This window comes from Brachionichthys hirsutus, chromosome 16 (assembly GCF_040956055.1).
Source record: "Brachionichthys hirsutus isolate HB-005 chromosome 16, CSIRO-AGI_Bhir_v1, whole genome shotgun sequence".
NCBI lineage: Eukaryota > Metazoa > Chordata > Actinopteri > Lophiiformes > Brachionichthyidae > Brachionichthys > Brachionichthys hirsutus.
In genome coordinates, this window is record NC_090912.1 from 6,136,152 (window position 1) to 6,150,563 (window position 14,412).

At 42.2% G+C, this 14,412-nt stretch overlaps 4 protein-coding genes across 4 annotated transcripts; all 4 read right to left on the minus strand.

The window, feature by feature from the left end:
* Positions 1 to 1,666: 1,666 nt before the first annotated feature.
* On the minus strand, positions 1,667 to 3,100 carry pvalb8 (parvalbumin 8). Its single transcript, XM_068750330.1, has 4 exons — positions 3,040 to 3,100; positions 2,421 to 2,553; positions 1,890 to 1,999; positions 1,667 to 1,717 (listed from the first exon to the last, which is right to left on the minus strand). Exons 1-4 carry the CDS (start codon positions 3,098 to 3,100, stop codon positions 1,692 to 1,694), a joined length of 330 nt encoding a protein of 109 aa, XP_068606431.1. The 3' UTR covers positions 1,667 to 1,691.
* A 2,408-nt stretch (positions 3,101 to 5,508) lies between these two features.
* On the minus strand, positions 5,509 to 6,891 carry LOC137905828 (parvalbumin beta-like). Its single transcript, XM_068750092.1, has 5 exons — positions 6,795 to 6,891; positions 6,367 to 6,430; positions 6,103 to 6,235; positions 5,889 to 5,998; positions 5,509 to 5,796 (listed from the first exon to the last, which is right to left on the minus strand). The coding sequence occupies exons 2-5, from the start codon at positions 6,422 to 6,424 to the stop codon at positions 5,771 to 5,773; spliced, it is 327 nt and encodes a 108-aa protein (XP_068606193.1). The 5' UTR covers positions 6,425 to 6,430; positions 6,795 to 6,891; the 3' UTR covers positions 5,509 to 5,770.
* A 1,445-nt stretch (positions 6,892 to 8,336) lies between these two features.
* On the minus strand, positions 8,337 to 10,259 carry LOC137905938 (parvalbumin beta-2-like). Its single transcript, XM_068750221.1, has 5 exons — positions 10,166 to 10,259; positions 9,461 to 9,527; positions 9,128 to 9,260; positions 8,855 to 8,964; positions 8,337 to 8,632 (listed from the first exon to the last, which is right to left on the minus strand). The coding sequence occupies exons 2-5, from the start codon at positions 9,516 to 9,518 to the stop codon at positions 8,607 to 8,609; spliced, it is 327 nt and encodes a 108-aa protein (XP_068606322.1). The 5' UTR covers positions 9,519 to 9,527; positions 10,166 to 10,259; the 3' UTR covers positions 8,337 to 8,606.
* Positions 10,260 to 11,459: 1,200 nt separating this feature from the next.
* On the minus strand, positions 11,460 to 13,430 carry pvalb5 (parvalbumin 5). The gene is made up of 4 exons (XM_068750222.1): positions 13,370 to 13,430; positions 12,052 to 12,184; positions 11,736 to 11,845; positions 11,460 to 11,482 (listed from the first exon to the last, which is right to left on the minus strand). The coding sequence occupies exons 1-4, from the start codon at positions 13,428 to 13,430 to the stop codon at positions 11,460 to 11,462; spliced, it is 327 nt and encodes a 108-aa protein (XP_068606323.1).
* Positions 13,431 to 14,412: the final 982 nt, after the last annotated feature.

The following is a 14,412-nucleotide window of genomic DNA, read 5'->3' on the forward strand; positions in this document are numbered from 1 at the left end:
GTCCCCTGGCTCGTGTTACCCACTGGCTTCCCCAACCTCGTCCCACTCTCAGTCTTACCCACCCCCACCCCCCCATTGTCAGTCTCTGCAGACAATACATGTCTGCAGACACTGACAATGGCAGATACTGATACATGATGTGCTGATTATTGTTAATGAGTGATAGAGCGTTGCAGAGTGACACATCATGGCGCATCAATACTCCTAAAACTAAAAAACGGTGATGACAACAGGCAGCATCTAATAAGTTTGGTATTTCTTGATGTCTTTTATTTTTAGTACAATATAAATTTAGTACTTTTATAGCAATTCAGTATCTTCAGTTGTAAAACTTATCCAACGCTACTTTTTCAATTCCCCGTGTCACACAGTTTCTACTGTGCACCAGAATTAAAGGGATACGTGAATGAAGATGTTGTAAATCCCAAAATATTGAATGCAATTTGCTGTGTTTGCTAAAGCTCCTGAAAGCATCTAGGCTGGTCTGTGTACTATCCTGACTATCACCATGTGGTGAATTGATGCATTATTTTTGATTAAAGCCAGATCACTGGCTTGGCTGGGGAGTTAAAACCTCTATCATCATCGTCACAGCGTCTGGATAAAGCTGGGATAGATATGACTACACATCCTGCACTTGAGACCATGACCTCATGCTAATTCCAGGGTATGCCCCATAGCGCTGAGCAGCAGGTGTCCGCTGTAATAACCAGCTTCTCCCTGTAATATTCAGGTACTTAACATGGAACCAAGGTGGACCCACTGAAGGAGTGTGGTGCTCTGTATTTTGGGGGGGCTCTGCAGGACTGTTGAACAGTGAGGTAGTTGTTAATGTTAATCCCTTGAATCCTCTGGTGCAGAGGATGGGGCACTGTGCTATTTAAAGTCTCTGAGATGCTCAATCTTCTGTCTGAAAATGTGGGTGAGTGTAATAAATGGATCCTGAGCGGTCATGAGGGCCTGCAGGAATCCATGTAAGGGCACGCATCCCTGGATGTAGCTTTGCATCTCTTATACGCCCATAAATTATATATTCTCACTTGATGCATTTATCAAATGCATTTTTTTTTAATCTGCATGCTTTGGTTTATATACGGTTGCGTGTGTGTGTGTGTGTGTATGGAAGTGCAGTCTGAACAGCACCAAGGTTCATCTGGGTTTATTTACAAAGCTGAGGTTAGGTGTCACTCGATCCAACCACGGTCATCAAGGTCGCCTATTTTGCTTTTTCCTTGCGTTAGCTCTTATAGTGTATAAAATCACACACACACACACACCTGCATTGAATACATTTCTCGTCTCATATGCTCGACACCGTATTATATTCAGCCTTGTTTTACAATACAAATATACTCCAGCTCTCAAAGGTTAAGTGGAGCATTGTTAACAATTACACACCCCACATGTTTGTTTGTTTTTTGGTCATGTAAATCATGTATAAAATGACGCACGCTTAGAACAAAAATAATGCAAAGAGACACATGAGGTATGGGATTTTATCATTTTATTTTCTCATTGGTTTGGTAAGTTGCATTTGGGAGCTGCAGCTTTGTGGTCTGATAAGAATGTGTGTGTCTGTGGATGAGAGCAAGTGGAAATCAAATGAGTGAATAGGTTTGTTTGAACAGAAGCAAAAGACTGACTGAAACAAAAACAAAAATGGAATGGATAGGTGAAGGGGTCCCGTTGTTTTAGGATGACACCACGGCCTGGAACTCTGCGGAAAATAGAAGCAGCATTTACCTCGTCTGTCTGACAGCATCAGTCTACAATATAAAGGAGTGAAGTTAACAGAGATGGAACAGTCATAAAGACGAGGAACATTTGTTTTTAGTCCCACTGGTTTTTTTCTTGAAACAGGAATACAAATAAGAGTAAGATCTTCTTACCCTCTACTCCAACCCGACCATCACTGTCATCATCAGCAGCAGCAAGGAAGGCCCGGACCTCCTTCTCTGTGAGGGCTCGAGCCCCGGGAGAAAACTTCTGGAGGAATAACCTGCCAATCACAGAGCAGCCACGTGAAAGGACGCCATCAGTAAAGAAACACAGAGGTCCAGTCTCTCCTAAAAATGTCAGATGAATGAAAGGAATGGGTTTTTTTTTTTTTTTGCCAATTCAGAATTTCTTGCAGATTTCAACAGCTGTTGTTGCCATAGAGAACATCACTTCTCTTTAGCAGCCTGGGTGATAAACATAAAGGTGCTGCTATTACTTAGGTTTATTTGACATATCAACAAATGTCAAGAGCCAGCTCTGAAAATCTATATAAAGCCATGAGAATGGGAATCCTCTTCACACCATCCTCTCATTCACAATGTCATGAATGGAGAATGAAGACCTTCTGAGCAGGCATCTAATCTCTTCTCCTGTTTGATAAACCAGCGCATATATATTTATCTGAGCGGCCGATCACTCACTTGAGCTCTTCCTCCTCGATAAAACCGTTTTCGTCATTGTCCAGGATTGCAAAAACCTTCTTCACGTCCTGGGGAGATTTATTGGCAAGGCCACACATCTTGAAAAACTTCTTAGGACAGAAGGACTCTGGTGCTGGAGGAGGGCGGAGAGTAACGTCAGCGCTGCTTCTCAAGTATTCAGTTTAATATATATTTTCAATATCCTCCTGGGACCCAGCTTTGGGTTAGCATGTCATCTGTAATGGACAAATGTCCAATACAGAGGGCATGCTAACTGGCTGGGTCTCAAGATGCTATATGACTGACTGGGTATTCATAGGGTATATTAGGTTAGGTTGTCAGATAATGGCATTGGAGGGTTTTTTGGCAAATACATAAATTAGAGCTAGAACTGCCTCCTTCAGAATATTTTGTGGTTTGATTTTACTTTATCTTTAATCTCTCTTGTTAAATCTAACCTTGTACCCTTATTGATGCTCCTGAAATCAAAGCTTTACTATTTCCTCTTCATTAATGATGCTAATATATCAAGTCAGTCTCGTGACTGCAGAGGCTCAAGACGAAAAAAAAAACTGAATGAAAAGAGAGCAGCATAATGATGCGACTGGGAAGCTGATACCTTGGCAGTCCTTGATGGCGCTGGCGATGGCATCAGCGGAAAGAATGGATGTGAGTGACATTTTATTCTGTAGGAGGAAGAACCACGGTGAATTATTCACATATGTAACCAGGTATACAGCAGCAAACTGTATACTGAGAAAAGGTGTCCGAGGGGTGCAGAGGGAGAGTAAGGATGTCAATATTTAAAGTCTCATGAAAGTGCAGAATTAATCCTAAATATATTCTAGTGGTGACATAAATTAAAGAAGACAAAAGACATTTACACATTCAAATGAAAAGCAGCCACTTTGCACCATCTTCCTTGAATCCACGCAGGAACTCACCGTGCTGAGAGGCGGTGTCTCCCGGTCGTTGGTCCAGCAGAGAGGGAAGGCTTCGTGGTGACTGCTGTAGGTCCAGGCGCGTTTATATAGGCCTGGTTGCTGCGACAATGGGGATTGCTTGAGTTACCTGTCTGTGGATCGAATTCTAACGGCCCGCCCCTGATCCGATTTCTCAACTATACTAATTAACCTTTACTATTTATAACGCCCAGGGACAAGAAGGACTGGCCCGCGGGCATCTGTAAACGCCCCTGGAAAGAGCAAATTAAGTTAAAAGGCGCAACCTTCCCCACATCCGCCACTCCCTCCGGCCATCTCCTCTCACCTCCAGAATTATGGAGCAAGGCAAATCCAGTGACGATCTCTCTCTCTCTCTCTCTCTCTCTCTCTCTCTCTCTCTCTCTCTCGCTCGCCCACCTCAACGCCCATAATTACACCTGAAGTGAGCTCAGACAAATTAAATGTCCCCTTGCATTTCACCTTCCGCGTCATGGGATGCTTAAAATTTACTATTAATTATGATGCTCAGTCCGCTTTAGAATTGTTTGGGATTAGAATGAATATTGTTGGGATTATTTGTCTGATATAACCCCAAACAGCTGCTCATGGGTCAAATAGCGGAGGTCTGGGAGGGCGGAGATCTCTATCTTAACACGGAAATTCATCTGGATCGGATCCAGAATGAGGTCAGAAAGAACATTGAAACCCCCATTTACAGATTCAAAAAGCAGTTAAAATAAGCATCGACTCTGATTCACTTTGACTTTTCATGGTTGGTCATGCATAAAGATACCAAGAACAATTTAGAACCTTTAATGATAATCCAGAACCCCATGAAAATGGTGTAAATCAAATTAGGAAGGGAATGAGCTGCTTGGCGGAGGTTTGCGCTCTCTGAGTGCTTAATTTCTAGTTATTGTAACTCGCAATATTTCTGAATGAATTTCAAAGCAAGAACCAGCCCTTAAATTTCTTCTCGTGTGTGCCTGAAGAACAAGCGTAATTCTCCTATTAAAAGGTCACAAGACAGTGCCGATTTAGTCAAAATGAATTATTATATATTACAATTATTTTAAGAACAAGGGGTTTAGTGGATCGATTTCACCCCCCCTGGCGGCTAGCAGCATCCTGGTCCCCCCCATCACTGGAGAAAAGCGCATGTCTCGGGTGGTTTGTCGCCGTTAGGGTTTCCTAAACCTAATTCAGGCGCCAACTTGTTAATGGAGCCGCTCAACAAGTGCTGTGAAGTCATCCCGAAGCTGGACTCCCTGTGCGTAAAGAGAAACTCAATCATCTCTGTGAAGAAGAGGCTGTGCGGGTTTACCCACAACTGTTGCATGATGTCATGCGTTACGTTGATACCCCGCAGACTATACTGTTACTGGCTGATCATTTATTCATTTACATTTGCTGACGTTATTTACGAGCCTCATGCACTCTTGGGATGCAGAACCCCCCCCCTCAGTCTTTCTTATCTTACTTTCTTATCTTATCTTACTTATCTTACTATCTTACTGTACAACTACTATGTAGTTGTACATATTATGTCTTTTTAATTTATTGTTATTTTGCATATGTGGAATAATTTATTTTTATTTTATTGGTTTGTTAAATGTCGATGATTTATGTACGAAGGACTTGAAATGCTCCTCTTAGACAGGATGTTTGACTGTACTTGTACTGTAATACATGCTACTGTGTGACTGTACTTGTAACATTCTATCTAATAAATATATTAATCATCATCATCATCACTTTGTTTGGTACTATTTGCTTTTGGTAATGAAGTGCCGTTTAAATAGGTAATTTCAATCTGCCATTTTGTTCTGAAAATTTGTGAAATTAAATTAATACAGACCATAATATAAAAAAATCCATGCTCTTCTAGCTGGTGAGGTGGTACGTTTACATGTTTGAGAAATCCTTCTCTGATTTATTGGTCTAGCGCCATCTAGTGGCCGTTGATCCTAAGCCTATTCTTTCGCAATACAAATGTGTGCGTTTCACTTCTTTCTTTCTTTTTAAATGAACAAATTTCAAATTGAATTTCATGATGCTGTGCAAGAATTCGTTGACTTTGTGTTTGTGCTCGTGAATTGTAAGACACTCAAAACGCACGCACACAAAATGTTGAATTCCGTAAGAGCTGTAGCAAGAGAATAGTTTATTCTTTTTACCGTTCGTACCTGGAAAGTGCATTATAGATTTTACAGTATGTAAAAATTCATATTTAAGACATGAACACAACCGAGCTACATTCACAATCATCAATTATGGACAGTGGTGTGTGTTAGTGGAAGAAACATTTCTTCAGCGAGTGTATAAAAATGATTTCTATTTCAGATGCGAAGGGGGGGTCGAAGTGGGCTTTGTGGTTCCATCAGAGCAGGATGGTCAGTTTCCATTTTATAATCTAACCAAAGCAGCAAACTCTGCAGGGAGAGATAAAAAAAAAAAAAACCTTGTTAAACCTTGAAAATAACGTGGTTAAAGTGAGCAGCAGTTTTCAGCACCCCAAACCAACCTTCAGAGCCGATCTTGCCGTCACCGTCGGTGTCGCCGGCACCGAGGAAAGCCGCGGTCTCGGCATCGGTCAGTGCGCGCGCACCTGCCTTGAAGTTCTGCAGGAACAGTCTGTGGAGAGTCGGTGGTGAGTTCACGGACCCCAGTTACTCCCATTAACAGTGAGTGACCAATGCAGTTTGAGCTGGTCTAATGTGTGTGTGTGTGTGTCTTACTTCAGCTCAATATCCTCAATGTAACCGCTCTTGTCCTGGTCGATGATTCCGAAGGCCTTCTTCACTTCTGCGTCGGTCTTGCCGGACATGCCGCACGCGTGGAAGAACTTCTTGTGGTCGAATGTGCCAGCGTCTGCAACGAGGTCAGGTGGACACTAAGAAATCCTCTTCAACGTGAATCAATATTTCCAAACGCAACAAATCATTATAGGCTTGGTTGGTTGTGATAATTATTAATTTTTTGGTGTAAACTTGAAAAGTCACCTTTGCATGCATCCAGGGCTGCAGCGATGTCAGAATCCTTCAGCATATCAAAGGCCATTTTGATCTGGAGAAATGAAATGACTGTACTTTTAAGTCGAATATCAATCACACACATCAATCACATTGTTTTAACAACGACCCGCCAATCTGTGCAACAATAAGCCACAATTGATGCCACAATGCAAATGTCAATGGACTGTTCCATGAACTCAAAAATGATTTCCCAGTAGAATATTTCAGGTTGCATTTCCAACATCTCATTCTAAAACTTAAATTGGTACAAAGGTCTGACATTGTAGTCCATATTTTCAAGCAGTTGGAAAAAAAAAAAAACAACAACACAAAAACTCATTATTGGAATACTGCTTTGCCATGAGCAGTTCAGCGAGATGCTGCACGAATCCAGGGGGTTCTTCACTCACACTCACCTCTTGTGTCTTTGCTCTGTTGGATACAGATGATTCAAAAAAAGAAGGAGACTCCAGTCGACTGCAGTGATCTTCCCGGTGTTCTCTGTGACCTTTTATATACTTCCACTCTCGTGAATTTGAGGCATAAGATAACTGACACCGTCTAGAGGGGGGCCGGTGAGAGAGAGAGAGAAGGGGGGGGTCTATTTTAAGTTTCACAAATGAAGACGCTTAAAAGGTGCGTTTGAAGAAGTCTTCAGTATCCCCATAACGCTAAGAATAGGCCTGTGCACTGCTGAGGGGCACGAATAGGAAGGGCGCCTATGGCACCACACTATCGTGCTCAGAAAGGTGCATGGCTAACAGGCACAGGCATTAAGGGTGGTGTAAGTGGCTGTTCTCCCTCATTTCATGTAGCAGTGTTGACATGGATGCATTAACTAATGGAATACTGGAACTACTTTAAGTCAAGTGGGTGAAGAGGCCTTTGAATTATCATAGACTGAAAAGTGTGAGAAACAAACACATCTTTTTAACATTGATAGTCTTAGAAGAGAGTCCTAGTATGTAATAATAATCATAATAATAATAATAATATAGTGCACATTTCAATCAGACACATTATGATTTTGTGTTTTGCAATCTAAATTAGTTCAAAGTTGGCTCTAATATTTTTATTCATTGCACTGATTGCCAAATACCCATGAATTCTTCTCTTGCACTAAGAGGTTAAAATGTTTTAACTAAAACTATTCATATTTTCCTGGACAATACAATTACAAAATAATTATAATAATTATAATAATAACCTGTTCTGTTTGGAAGGCATTGAGGGTGGAGTTCCCCACGTTGACCTATAGATGGCGGTAGTGCAGCAGTGTCCCATCGGGTCACACTCTTTTTGTTTTGACCACAGCTTGATTGGAAACAAGCCCGGGGCTGCCATCTGATAGGTTTGAGGGTTCGCATATCGCTGACTTGCAGCTGAGCATTCATAACTCGCCATGCAACTATAAACTGGTAATTCTGTGCCAATATATGTAGAATATTTGCAGTGAAATAAGGAGCATTTCAAAGGGTCCGAGAAAACTAAACAAAGAAACCATCTGATCACTAAAGAGCTGCATCTATCCACTGGGTCCAAAAGGCTGCTAATGCAACAGTAGCTGTTAATAGCCCCCCCGTTGCCACAGCACATCATTTAATTGACTATGCAGCAGTTGGACTATGTGTGACTGCTATATCTACTGAAAGTCTCCTTGGACCCATGGAAGCAGGTGGACAAAGCTCAAGAGCCTTCCCCACCGAGTCCAGCTAATCCCCTCTCACCCTCCCCTCCCCTCCCCTCCCAACCAAACCCAAACCCCCACCCTCATTAAAACAATCAGTTCCATTGCCTCTCAGCGCCTCTCAAGGAGTCAGATTGTTTGGAAGGTGAAAACGTATTTTTCCTGAGCCCCCTCCTCTACCTATTGCGTGGACACGGCCACATCTATCGGCATCGAGAGATACACAATACATCACAGCGAGTCAATGCAAAGACGACTGATCTGAAGGGGATGATTTTACACCAAAAGAGTATTTATTCCTGGTTTTTCACTCGTCCTCAAAAGTGCAGGTAGTATTGTACAGTTTGCACAAGTCATTTTTAAGAACATTTAACACAACTGAATGACATTCACAGTAAAGAATGTGTTCCATGTTCAAAAAAATAATTCGCAGGCAACTCATAAATAAGGTATAAAAAAATATTCTTTCAGCTGGTGATTACTGAATCTTGCAAGGTGTTCGCAGTTCCATGAAAAGAAGGAGATCTTGGTCAATGGAAATTTATGCCTTTACAAGGGCAGCAAACTCTGTGAAAGTAGAATGAAACTGCCATTAGTATTGTGACCAAAAGGGCACGAGATTCTTATTTCATCGTGGTGGTATGGTCTGCGCTATTCAGGCCCATGTGGCTCTGCATGTATATACTGGAAGTGTGTGCACGGACGTTAAATTAGCATCTACTACCAAAAAGGCACTCGTATCCTGCATATCTCTGCTGCAATCAAAAAGACGCAAGGAAAAAGCCTCACCATCGACTCCGATCTTGCCATCGCCATCACTGTCACCAGCGGCGAGGAATGCCTTGGTCTCTGGGTCAGTGAGCGCTCTGGCAGAGGCAGAGAAGTTCTGCAGGAACAGCCTGAGAGGTGAACGAGACAGCGGAAGGTTAAATGACAACGGCGTGGGCGTCTCAGGTTGTGCTGATCGATCAGATAAAAAATCAGGTTTCATTTTAGATATTATACAGCATTTGCTACAGATCTAGTGCCACACTAGAGACTTTTCGTGCATAAGTGTCTCACTTCAGCTCATCCTCCTCAATGAAGTCGCTGTTGTCCTGGTCAATGATGGCAAAAGCCTTCTTGACCTCAGCTTCGCTCTTGCCAGCCAGGCCGCATGCCTTGAAGAATTTCTTGTATTCAAAGGAGCCGGCAGCTGCATGGATAAATAAAAAGCACATGTCAACAACATTATCACCCAACAGCGCATGCAGGACTTCTGCCATGATGCAATTTGATAACAGTTATTTAGACAAATTCAGTCCAGGTTTGCAGTCAAATAGCTATTTAATAATCAGGATGAACTCGTGAATGCATCCACATTATGAATGAATGAAGGAAAATCAGGAGGCTCACCTGCGCAGCCGTCCAGAGCTGTTTTCACGTCAGCATCATTGAGACCAGCGAAGGCCATTTTTCTTATCTAGAGGAGAGAAGACACCGGTTAGTGAAAAGGCTCTCAGATCCGATAGTTGGACCCGCTGCACGGAAAGCTTGCTTCTTTAAAGCCATATGCAGGATGCATCGTCTGACATGACTTCCCTATTTGTTTACTGATCAAAATATATATATATAAATATGCCTTGGGCTAAGATCATGCATCAATGCCCAGATATTAACTTCCAAGATTTATTCCTCTAGCTTCACAAGGGGAACTGCTTTAATTCGCAAGGCTGTGACGCAGCATCAACGCTCCGGGTCCTGCTTCCCATCAGGCCTGACTGTGCGCGTCCCAACGCTTAATGCTTCTATGACTTGACGCTCCCATCGAGAGGCCAAATCACGCGTTGATAGCTTTTTTTTGGCGCGATTTCTATTCATCCCGTTAACAGAGAACAAGCGAAATAGCGCAATTATCATCCACAAACGATCCTTAGGAACCAAACGGCCTCATTTGGCCTCCGTCGTCCTTCGGTCCCGCGTGTAGATGTCGGCTATGTTGGTTCCATTTCTCCCTATACAGTTATAGTCCACGCAGGCATCTCGTCCGTTTCAATCCCTTTCTTCCCCAGAGCCAAGGCGCCAATCAGTGTGGCCTTCGAGGGCGCGCTTCCCACTCACCTTTGCGCTGCGTTGAGGCGAGTGAAAACCAAGGAGGGACTCGGGTGAACGTCTCAAGGAGCTTTCCCTCTCTTATATAGCCTCGAGCAACACCATTTACAGCGCTTTGAGTCCTCGGTATCAGGTACCAAGACGCATGGGTTTCGAAAAAAATGTGTCTAGTAGTCGCGATCTATTTTTAGGTGAACAAATGAGGATGGTACCCATGTCTGAGGAGGCCTATAGCTGCGGCCGGGTTGGAAACCCGAGCGGATCCGTTGCTCCACCGCCTCCAGGAGACGCTCAGATGATTGATGACCAAACACTCCAAGATGCTGATTCCGATGCCATAAACTTCATCCGAGCGTCTCGCAAGTGAATGGTCGTGTCGTGCGTGTGAGAGTGATCCCACTCCACGCCGTGAATCAAATCGCCTTGTTTGGTTTGTGAGAAAAGCTCAGTTGCCAAATGCCACACGAACGCGCACACACGGGTCCAACGCAAGCTGCTGATGACTCTTCCATGTTTATGGTTAAAGAACGGCTTTTATTACCCGACAATGTAATTGATTAATCTCAAAACGCCCTCAGATGTTGCCAAGGCCTTCTTTATTAATCAGCAATGAGTTATTATGAAAATGCCAATCTATATAATAAGAGACTAAAACATTGAGTTCCACAAATATTTTTCTCTTGAGCCTTTTCTGACATTTTCAATGCAAATAAAAGGCACTATTGCACATTTAGTAATTATGTCATCCTAACTGCTCCTCTCATCAATTTGAAAGAGTTGTGGCCCCTCCCTTGCCCCCCCCCCCCCCTGGAAACTACATGAACCCATGATGGAGGACTTCCTGCTATGAGCTGCTTTCTTCAGACTTTTACACAACATGTCTGTTGGATTACAGACTATAATTTCCAAAATGTTCACTTGTTTCTGATTTAACTTTGTTGATGTTGGATAATATTTTAGATCATCTGCATCCTTTAACTAAAACTATAATATTTAAGTCAGGTTGAAGCCTGCAGCATATACCAAGGAATAAAAGAAAACACAGCACACATCTTAAACACATTTATTAATCCATTCCAGCTTCTTCATTGAATAAACACACTCAAGTAATGATATCCAGCCGTCCTTCCACCAACCGTCCTTTCGATTATTGTAGCACATCAACATAGGGAGAGCAACAGGCAGGTAAAGATTATCTATCATTTCTTATCTTTGCATCAAACCATATAGCGAACCAGGTGTTCCATTAGAAACCTGTTATTTATGACAGGGATAGACAGTTGGGATCATTTATTTATTGTCTTTATTTCAGGATGTCACAGAACTCTGCAGAGGGGGAGAAGAAAACAGTTTATTCTAATGAGCATTTCAGCAAAAGATTCCTCTGATGAATAATAGTGTCTTCCATACAGCATTATGTTTGGTCATGTTGGCCATGACACAACAGGCTATGTATTTTTCTTTTTCTTGTTACAGCGTTTTTGCATGCTCTTATTGAATTGCTTCCATTTCAGCACTGCGTTGTGGACAGCTCCCCTCCACAGTGGATGGCCTTAAAATGGCTCACATGTACACCCACCTTGCTGCCCAATCTTCCCATCGCCATCCTTATCTGCTGCAGCCATCAGAGCGTTGCTCTCAGCCACAGTCAGCTCTCTGGCTTCCTGGTAGAAATTCTGAAGGAACCGTCTGATGTTTTGCATAAGCGAAAAGAGAAAGAAAAAGTATCAGTGATAAATCCAACCTTGCTTCATTGCAGATGTTATCTTTCTCTCACCTCCCCCATTACAATTCATGTATCGAGCTCATTCACAAAAGAAATTGTGCTTCATTCGTGCTGTGGCATTTGTCAGAGGGCCATCGTATAGTATACAGTATATAAACATTATCCTTACTTGAGCTCCTCCTCTTCAATGTAGCCACTCTTGTCTTGGTCCAGAATTGTAAACAGCCTTTTCCCGTCTGCCTGAGATAAGCCGGTCAGTCCCGCTTGTGCAAAAAATGACTTGAAGTCAAAAGTGCCTGGAGCTATGTAGGCAAAAGAGAGAGAGAGATGAAGAGATCAAACCAAAGAGACGGCAGATGTGGAAGAGAGGAGGTCACAATCTCAGAATGACAAGAAAGCAGGAGTGGTGAGGGGATGAATAGAGACGTCCCATTTACTCACTCGCTAAGATGACTTTCATTCTTTATTCGATGACATTTACCAATACAGTATATACCCTGAAGCGCATCACTGCTGTACACCATTATAAGCCATGCCATTGAAGCATGCTGAATCTCCCTGTGGGTCGAATGCAAACCTAAATGTTTGTAGCCCTTTATTCATTTATCAAGGAGTTCAAATGGGAAATTCTGATTTGGGAGGAGTTACTTTATATGGAAGATTTGCTCTCTGAGTAAAACATGAATACAGTTAGTGTGGATTCTATTCTTATTCATCCAGGTCAGGGAAATCCAACAGAATGGATAAAGCTGACGCCTCCTGGATGAGAGGGAGAACATCTTTTAAAAGCCTCTAAAAATATCTTAAACAAGTACTCCTAGCAACAAAAGAACATTCTCAAAAGCATTGTCGACAGCTGGGTTTACATAAATTAAGGGCATATATGTGCTGACAATTGATGTCAACAGAATGGCTGGGCTGTGCCCCGTCAAGCAGGCATAATTAATAGAGCTGGGTTATTAAGAGCTTTAGGGTATATAGCTTGTGTGATGCTAAGCGTAAACACTTTGGTATCTGGATCTCTTTCCACTTGGTTCCCTGGTTACCTGCAGGTTTCCTGTCCCCACTGTGAACAACACATGACAAAGGTGTTCCTCATGGGAAGCGGGTTTAACAATATGTCTCTCTCTCTTGTGCTGTGAATGGACGCACAATCGCCTGCTGTGGACTCCGTGTTCGCGTTTTAATGCTTACAAAGGCTCACGTGTCTCTGCATGCGAGCAGTGGTAGAAAAAGTACTGATACTACTGCAGAAATTACTCTGTTGCAAGTAGAAGTTCTGAATTCAAAATACGAGGCAAATGAATACAAGTGGCCATAAATATTTACTTGCTGATTAATCTAATATCTCATCATTTATGTCCTCCTTATGCAGTGGAAGTATAGCTGACATTTTTATTTTAATTCCTCAAAAAGTATATTGCATGAGTAAATGCACTCAATTACTTCCCATCGGTGTGTACAAGTGTGTGTACCGTCTGACTCACTTTGACAAGCCTGGACTGCAGCCTTGATGTCCTCATCGCTCAGCATCCCTGTAAATGCCATGGTCCTCTGTAGCTGCCTGAGGGATGCAAGCACATATGCAGGGAAGAAACCCGAAGTGACAGTAAATGAAACTGGTGTAGGTGTTACATTTCATCAGGTAACAGGCTCAGTCAGCTCAAGCATTCTATTTCTGAAGAGTATTCCTCAGGTAAGTTAGTGCTGTAAAAAAAATAAAAGGTTCTGAGTTAAAGCTTTTATCAGTATAGGACTGCACCATTTTAAGAATAAGGTCTTTGAGGATTGGTAGAACATTTTTTTCCTTTGTTGTTTCTCATAGAGAGAAATATTTAGATTTCCTCGTTTCCTATTCCACTGCACCACTAACTGCACTTTTCAGTCTGTACATTCAGTCTTTGTACTAAACCCACTGTATAATTGTGTATACTCTAATTGCATATCTTGTAATATCACCTGTAATCTATATATTCACAATTGTTATTTAATTACTGCTAAAAGCACTTCTGGTAAGATGCATACTATATTTCATTGCTTGTACTTGTGACATTCTCAATGACAATACATTGAATATCATCTTATCTTATCTTATTTGCCATGTTTTAAATCAGAATTACAAGATATCTCAGGCTTTGTTCCACAAAATAAAAGAATTCCCACTCCCAGCAGAGATGGATCCTTCTATTAAAACATAATAAATGAGTTGCTCCAGGGCAGAATCATACACATAATTCCCAGCAATCATCATCCATGCATCACTGTGTGCACAAAATTGTAAAGAGTCTAATACTCACTGTGCTTTGGATTAGGATGGTACACTCTGAGCTGATGATGTGTAGATCTCTGCCTGCTCTATGCCTACGAGCCACCTACACAGTCTCACAGCGTTGTGATCCAGAGTGCAAGAAGCAACCTGACGTATCTGTCCTCAAACCCAGGGAGATTTCCCTCCTCCTCCTCCATCAGTTAATCAGAGCAGATAATTTTGTCACTCATATTGTCCTGCAAGCACATGCAGAAAACACAG